This window comes from Gouania willdenowi, chromosome 18 (genome assembly GCF_900634775.1).
Source record: "Gouania willdenowi chromosome 18, fGouWil2.1, whole genome shotgun sequence".
Taxonomy (NCBI): domain Eukaryota; kingdom Metazoa; phylum Chordata; class Actinopteri; order Blenniiformes; family Gobiesocidae; genus Gouania; species Gouania willdenowi.
The window spans coordinates 27,187,132-27,195,971 of record NC_041061.1 but is presented as its reverse complement, the minus strand read 5'-3'; the positions used below and the strand labels follow the sequence as shown (position 1 = coordinate 27,195,971).

Below are 8,840 nucleotides of genomic sequence, written 5' to 3'. Positions count from 1 at the left end.
CGTCACGGTTGGGGAACGCTCCTGATTGGTCGACGTGCCCCAAAAGTTCAACAACACCAACTCCAGCGTCGGCAGTGTTGAAAAGCCTTTGCCAAGCAAAAAGCTTCAAAACGCATCACACAGGAGGCGCGGAAGCACAGTAGGATTTAGAAGCGCGTCCACCATGTATTGTGAATGTTAACATGCCGCTTTCTAAGCTTTCAATGCGTTTGGTGTGAACGCGCCATAACACAGAACTTGTGTGGACCTGAGTGGATTATTGATAATGTTGCAATCAAGAGATAAAACCATCAACTAACCGGGCCAAATGGGTAATCTCTTTGTGTCGGGGGAAATAGGAAGTTACGTCTGTGCGATTGACAGACGGACGGGGGAAGATACAAAATACAATAAGCCTGTGTGCCAGATAGCAAAATAATAGGTGACATGTAGGTGGTAGCATCGTACCTTTGGATGAGAGATCACTGTGACGAGACAGAAAATGGCACTACGAGAGTTGATGCTGAACTTCCCACACAGCAGCGCACACCCGACCAGAGCATGTGTGGAACAAAGTGGATGGTGCGAGAAAACAATCAAAAAACGGGGCAAGCGGTGACACCCGGCATGTCCGGGATGAGGATGAAGTTGCATGTGTGCAGACTGATGGGGGGAGAAACTTACAGTAAGAAATCCATTCAACCCAGATTACAAATATAATAATAATGTTGCCATCAAAAGCCCGGTCTCAGTGTTGTTTTTTGTAGTTTTATAGAACGAAAACAATGTTGAGGTGTCCCTAAGACAAAAAAGAAATTGCTTCAAAGTCACAAATAGATTTTTTCAGAAAAAAAGGTTTTTCTCAGCTTTTTGTCACAAACTGGCGATTTGTGTGAAACTTGCCTCTATTCAACTGCTGATTACGGAAGAACAAAACAAGCTAGAAACGAAATTATGCAAGTAGAGACTTTAATCTTTCAGAATCTGGTGTCAGAATTCAGATTGTCATAGTACAAAATATTCTGTCTTTGAAAATGCTCAAAAACGTCTGGCACTCGGGGGTAGAAATTCTGAAAATGGCTGGCACTCAATGGGTTAATAACAGCTTCATCATGGTTTTAGTAAATTATTTTTTAATAAACTTTATAAATGGCTGCTCCACCCCTGGTCTTCATGATGATGATGATGTAAAAAAATGTTTGTAGAGGTTTGTGCAGGGTCTCCTCAGTCCAGATGTTGATGAGCTCTAGGGGGCGCTGCTGCTCCTGACGTTGAGCTCAGCAGCCAATCCTCTGGCTCTCTGGTAAAAGAAGAGGGAGAGTTGTGGATCCAGCAGAAAGTTGTGGTAGATGGTAGCCAGACGCGTGCACAGCTGCAGCTGGGATCTCTTGTTGCCCAGATCCATGGCTGCAGCCAAAGCCAGGTGGTAGTATCCGGCAGCGTCCAACGGCTCCTGGACAGGTGAGTATGGACTCAGATTAGGCTCACAAACATTGTGTGTGCACAAAAAAACTGTGTGTGTGTGTGTGTGTGTTACGGCTAGGGCTGTCACTTTCATGCCCTTAAAAATAAAATAATGCTGTTAATCGCTTTTTTTTTCACTCCAAACAGCATGGAACCTTTCTCATTTCAAGAGTTCTCGGTATACCAATAATACTGATGCACAGACTGCTTTAACAATATGGGAGAATGCTGAGCTGCTCAGCTTTGTTTGCGTAAATTTTAGTTTAAATAAAAACACCGGATGGAAAACTAAATCCTAGTTGTGTGCAAAATGTGCAAGAAAAGCCTTACCCACCGGAGCTTTGCTGCATTTGCTACCACCTCAATGTAGCAGCTAGCATGGATAGCTAGCGTGGACACAGGGACAGTGCTACTGCAATATGCTGCATGCTTTTTCACAATGTTAAACAAGAAAAACACAAACAAAACAAAACAAATACCCCCTCTCCCCCAACCCCTGCTATACCGGATCAGAAAATGAAGTTACATATCTTTGTTGCACTGATTTGTATACAAAGTACAAAGCTTATGTAAATTAAGAAAGTTTATCAGCAGACACATTTTCAAAATAAGACAAAAATGGCAGCCACTGGTCATAAAATGTATTAATAGATCCTTTCAGTGTATATCTGATTTTTTCCAAATGCATATGAGCCATAACTTCTTTCACCCAATGACCATATGTTGAAGGACGTGGATCTTTCCATTTATACAATATAAGCCTTCGAGCCAACAATGAGCAAAAAGTAATCATACCGATTTGATGCCTACTTAAAGGAGCGTCAACAGGGATCACCCTGAATAAAGCAGTCAAAGGACAGGGACAAACCGCTTTCCCACAGATGCTGGAAAAAGCCTCAAACATAGATTGCCAATATCCAGAAAGTTTCGGACAGGCCCAAAATGTGTGCAGAAGTGTAGCAGGAATTTGCTTGCAGCGGTCACATGAAGGATCCAGGTCCAGATTGAACTTAGACAGCTTGCCCTTGGACCAGTGCAGACGCTGTACCACTTTAAACTGAACCACAGCATGTCTAAGTGAGATCGAAGAGGAATTAATGTTCTGTATGACCTTTTGCCAAACGGAGTCCGTTATGGTTTCATTCAGATCGGTTTCCCATTTCTGCTTAAGTACATCCAGGCTGGTCTCATGGTATGAAGTAAGCAGAGCATAAATCCTACTTAAAACCTTTGTAGTGTTCGACCGACAGGCCAGGATTTCATCCACCAGTGACCAAGAGGGACATACAGGGAAACACTCGGAGTTAGACCTCACAAAGTTTCTCAGTTGTAAATGTCTACAAAAATGTGACTTAGGAATATTGAATTTTTCCACCAACTGTTCAAAGGAACTGAACATAATATCTACATATAAATTGTACAAAGAGTGTATTCCGTTCCCATCCCAGATGTTAAAGCCCTCATCAGTCACCGATGGAGTAAACATATGGTTCTTTGAAATGGGTGCTGTGAGCAATAACTTCAAAGAGCGCCTACACTGATTCCAAATTTTAACTGTGTGAACTACAACTGGATTGGAAGAATATGATGACATGAGCAGTGAGGCAGAAGAGCCAGATATGATTGAGCTTCTCTCCAAAATTACCCAGCTAGGTACTGCAACATCGCTTCTTAACCAGTGGAACACCGCTCCAATGTTTGCTGCCCAGTAATAGTACATAAAAATAGGGAGTGCCATACCACCCAAAATGCAAGGTAGCTGTAGTATTTCCTGGCCCATTCTTGGATGCTTTTTATTCCATATAAAAGAAGAAATCTGTCCATTTAGGTTAGAAAAAAACGATTTTGAAAGAAAAATGGGTAAACTTTGAAACAAGTAAATGAATTTAGGCAAAATATTCATTTTAACCAAATTAATTCTTCCCCCCATGGAGAGAGGCAACAAATCCCAACGTGCTATGTCCTGTTTAATATTTGATAACAGCGGTGGATAATTAGCCTTATATAAATCTTTATAATTCCTTGTTACCCAGATACCAAGGTATTTAAGTCTTTTAGAGTTTCCGAAACATTTCCTTCTAGTGATGTTATGGGCATCATTTCACTTTTCTGGAGATTGACTTTATAGCCAGATATTTTCCGGAATTTACTAAGCAAATCTAGGAAAGCAGGGACGCTAGACAAAGGATTGGAAATAAAAAAAAGAGTATCATCAGCATAAAGCGAAACTTTATGCACTGAACCCATACGTATTATTCCTTTAACACTAGCATGACCAGAGTGGTGTCATTTGACACCTATACCTTTAATGTCCAAGCTGGTGTCAGATGGCGGGTGTGAACAACTCAGCTTGTGACCATTGTTATGTTACTGATGCCACTACTCCCCCCTCAGCTAGGGTGGGGGGGTGGCTAGGTAGGTTCCAGGACACAAAGACCTTTTGTAATCTCCTTTGTGTTTCCCATACAGCAGCTACATAGAGGTTGCAACTTATATTTCAACTTTTGCAACAGAAAGTAGTAAGTAGTAATAGTGAGACGGCAACAGTTTGTTTGCATTCTTGGTGAAATTTATTTAATAGAGATTTTGTGAACATTTCTGGCACTGCCACACCTCCTTTATGCATTTGCCACATGCAAACTTGTCACAATACATACAACGCTTGGTGGCACGGTTTTTCCTGCAGCAACACTTCACCTGGCACAATGCCCTTTTCCCCACATCAGGTGTGGGTGGTTGTTGCTGAAGGTTTTGCTCATTCACCTCCTTGGCTGCCATATGAGACTGGGCAAGCTCATTTGCAAGCTCCAGCAAGAAGTCCACCCTCCTCTCCTTGACCCCAGTGCATGCCTGATAAAGCACATGTGCGTTCAGCGCTGCAATGTCAATCATGTTGTAAAACACAGCGACTGGCCAACGCCGTGTTCCTGAACGCACAGTGTACTTTCGAACCATCTGGTCCATGACGTCCACACCGCATTTCATGCTGTTGTAGTCGGTGACTGTGTTCGGCTTTTTTTTCCGAGTAGCCTCAGTCTCCACCACGCTGTGCACGCTACTGAGGAGGCAGACAGTCTTCTTTCGTTTGGGCACATAAACAGTCAGTGTGGCACCAGAGGTTGAAAACACTTGTGTGCTGAATTCCTCACGGGCCAAATTCTTTTTAGCTGAATCTGGAAGCTCCCGGCGAATCTTATTGACTGTGCCAAGGAGGGTGCTCTTCCGGCTGTGCAGTCGACGTGCTAGTGACAATGAAGTGAAAAAATTGTCGATTGTAACAATTCTTCCTTTGTCCATAAACGGTTCCATAAGCTTCATCACCACATTTTCAGACAATCTCTCCCCAGGTGGACGACTGGGATCTTTGCCAAGATATGGGATGATTTTGCACACATACTTGGATTTAAGGTCACATGCCACCCAGAACTTGATACCAAACTTGTCCGGCTTCGTTGCAATGTATTGCAAGAAACAGCAGTGAGTCTTAGTTGGAAAAAGTTGCTCATCTATGGTGATGTGCCTGCCTGGGTTGTACGAAGTGATGCGGTTGGCAACAAAAGACCCCCAAACGTCAGAGATTGCAGCAAACCGGTCAGTCGCAACTCGTTCACCACGTGTGTCCTTGTCGTCGAAGCGTAGATGCTGAATGATGTCCTTGAAACGGTTTCGAGCCATAATCCTGTTGATCAGGGGCGGTCCCAGTTTTGCTGACCATGCGTCATGCAGCGATGGAAGGCGGACAATCCCCCACAGAAGCAGGATGGCAATGAACGCCATTAGTTCAGGTATGGCCATGAACCAGTTCTCATGTTGTGTCTGGAGTGCATGCTGGACAGTCCACTCCTGAATGGTCCGAAGCATTTCCAGAGTTATGAAGCAGAAGAAACTCTGTAAGCGACTCGTCACCTTTCTTCTGGCCAAAGCAGTTGGCTCTCCATCTGTGACGTGACCTTCAATTGGGCTGTGATGGAGAGGCCTTCCGACCTGTTCTTCACGCCACACTGTGCCGTCTTTTGCCGTCTCTGTCAGCCGCTCGTGTGTCTCCAGGCGACCTCTCTTTTCTGAAGGTGGCGAATCCTCCTCATGTATAGGGTGATCATATTTTTGAGATGTGATTAATGAAACATTAAAAACACAACTGCCATAATCAGCAAACAAAAAAAAGGATGTTTAGAAAATCTTACTGGAAGAAATTTCAGAGTCAGAACTCAGCTGAAGGGATATTTCTTCTCCATCGGAGTCACAGGGGTTGGCGTCATTTAGGATCATCTCCAAAGCCTGCTGAGAGCTGTAAACTTTTGACATCCTTGCTTCTCAGTCGCCAGAGTCAGTGAAATATCTGCCCTGAGTTGGCTATTTTTTCACCTTGAGGTGATAAGCCTTTTCAAACTTTCACTATGGTTCAGTACTTCCGCATTGGGTCAAAGGTCAAGAGGGATAATGTCAGCATAACTGATGGTGTAAACAGAGATTGAGATTGTTTTTACCTGTTGAAGCATTGATTCTTTGTGCATCTTGTGCACTTTCTTCAAATTTGTAAAATAATAGCTTAATAAAATAATTCATGGACCTGGTTAGTGAATGGTGGACCTCGTGAATTTACCTTTTTAAAGTGAGAACTCAAACAGTCCTTTTCACACTCGGAAATCTTTCTTTACCATAAATAGCAACAATACATTTGATTTATAAGCACAAAAACAATAAAGGTAAATAGTGAAAATACAGGAGTAGGAAACAGGAGCTTGGTTGCTTTATTACTGTTTTTATTTTTCTAATTTTATTTATTGTGGTTTATTAATTGATCACAACACACATGGCTCATATTAATTTGGCCATTCTTATCCAATAATTCCATATAATGTTATTTGGATTAACAAACATCTACCTGGGAGAAACTGGTTTCTCAACACTGGCCATCATTTACACCAACCCCCAAAGTTTGTCACTGCCCAGCTGCACATTCCGATCGAATGGCTTTATTTACATAAGAGAGGTGGCCCACTGAGTTGCAAATGAGTGTCATTTGGCGGCCTCTGGGCAGGGCAGCAGGAGTAAGAAAACCTTGGGCATGCTAGTGTTAATGTCTAAACTTTGCCTTATGGCTATAGTCAATGGTTCAATCACAATCACAAATAGAAGTGGTGAGAGAGGGCACCCCTGTCTTGTGCCTCGTTGTAACTGAAAATAGGATGATATATTGTTGTTGGTACGGACAGCCGCCAATGGAGATGCATAAAGCAGCCTCATCCCTGACAGAAATTTAGAACCAAATTTAAACCTTTCCAAGGTTTTGAAAAGGTAGTCCCACTCCACCCGGTCAAAAGCTTTTTCGGCATCTAGGGAAATTATCACGCACCTCTTTATCTTTATGACCAGGTGGAGTGGGAGAATACAAAATATTCAACAGTCGCCTTATGTTAAAAAAGGATGGTCGATTTTTCACAAACCCTGTCTAGTCAGGTAAAACAATAGTGGGAATCACCCTCTCAAGGCGTTTTGCCAGTACCTTTGCTAACACTTTAGCATCTGTGTTTAACAGTGACACTGGTCGGTAAGAGCTGCGATTTAGGGGATTTTTATCCTTTTTAAGTAGAAGAGTAATACCCGCCTGACGCATAGACAATGGAAGTAGTGACATATTCAAAGATTCCGTGAAGACTGACAGCAATATTGGACAAAGCAAATCAGAAAATTTCCTAAAAAAATCAGCCGGAAAGCCATCAGGCCCCGGAGACTTGCCACTCTGCATGTCACTTATTGCCAAGCCTATCTCAGTTGCCGAAATGTCCCTCTCCAAGTCAGTGACCAGATTAGAGTTTACTACAGGGAGATTAAGATCTTTGAAAAAGTTTTCAAATCTGAATCCATTGCCGCAGAATCAGAGGAATACAGTAACTGGTAAAATGTACTAAAACATGTATTAATTTCTCCATTATCTGAATATTTAAGGCCTTGGTCATTATTAATCGCTGAAATGGTTTGAAAAGCAGATCTCTGACGCAGCTGGTGCGCAAGCAGACATGTTCATGGTACCCACATTTTGACTTGGAAATTAAAAATTCAGCTTGTTGAGTACATATAATATTATATTCAGTTTGCAATGAAACGCGTTTCTTAGCTAATTCTGGCAACGGAGTATGACAAAATTTCCTATCGAGTGAAAAAATTGCTTCATTCAGCTTTTGTAATCGTTCAAAGTTTTTTTTCTTTTGATGAGCACAATAAGAAATTATTTGGCCCCTTAGGTATGCTTTTAGAGATTCCCAGATAGTACAGGATGACATACCTGGGGTTTGGTTAGTCTCAAGAAAAAATGTAATTTCTGTATTGATAAATTTAACAAAATTCTCCTCTGAAAGAAGCAATGTGTTAAATCGCCAAGGGCGAAATACCGATTGTGTATCAGCGATTAATAATTTCATGCATAGAGGAGCATGATCTGAAATAACAATGGCTCTATAGTCGCACTCCTTTACAAGATGCAAAATTCTATTGTCCATGAAAAAATAATCAATTCGGGAATATGTCAGGAATAAAACAAATATGCTCTTGCAGCAGGGTTACGACAGCGCCACACATCTGCTACCACGTACGTCCCCACAAATGATTTTATTGATTGGGCAGACTCAGTGAGGGACACTCTGCCAGATGCACTTCGGTCCAAAGATGAAAGCACACAGTTGACATCTCCGCCAATTATAATACTGTGCGTTGAGATATTTGGAATCATTGAGAAAAAATTATTAAAAAAGTCACAATCATCCCAGTTTGGTGCATAGGCCGAGGCTAAAATGACAGGGAGTGTGAATAGTTTCCCCACCACTATTACAAAGCACCCTGCGGAATCTGCACGCACCTCTGATGCAGTAAACTGCACATTTCTACCAATCATAATGGCTACCCCTCTTGATCTTGTTTGGAAATTGGATTGGAAAACCTGACCAGACCACTTTTTTCTCAGACTCTCACTATCCGCAGAACACACGTGTGTCTCCTGCAGAAAGGCAATGTCTGTGTTAAAATGTTTTAGATGTGATAGTATTTTCCAATATTTTAAGGCTGATGATTCAGAGATTCCACATTCCAATTTACACAGAATTGTAACCGGTGCATCCATGAAGCGCACGGGTATGAGCGCGACGAAACACCTCCACACAATCTTGATGATAATGGAGCTTTGCCACTATCACTCTGGGCCTTCCACCCGGATTCTTTAGTCCGGGTGAGCGATGAGCACGATCTACCAGCGGTTCCTTCTCGAACTGTAAAACCTCTTTCAGCATTTTGGCCACTTTTACTTGGTTCAAGTCTGAACGAAGCGCAGCAGTGTTGTTAATTAATGCCGTCTTCACTGACTGTATTTCAACCTCAAGAGTGTTGAAATCCTCCGCAAGGGC

At 42.3% G+C, this 8,840-nt stretch overlaps 1 protein-coding gene across 3 annotated transcripts in view; it reads right to left on the bottom strand.

The window, feature by feature from the left end:
• Positions 1–1,012: 1,012 nt before the first annotated feature.
• The window catches only part of sh3tc1 (SH3 domain and tetratricopeptide repeats 1), a 59,198-nt gene continuing 51,370 nt past the window's right edge, over positions 1,013–8,840 (bottom strand). For all 3 annotated transcript variants that reach the window (XM_028474509.1, XM_028474511.1, XM_028474510.1), the window contains one exon: positions 1,013–1,432. In XM_028474509.1, the coding sequence (XP_028330310.1) occupies positions 1,226–1,432 (207 nt within the window). In that variant the 3' untranslated portion in view covers positions 1,013–1,225. The remainder of the gene's footprint in view (positions 1,433–8,840) is intronic.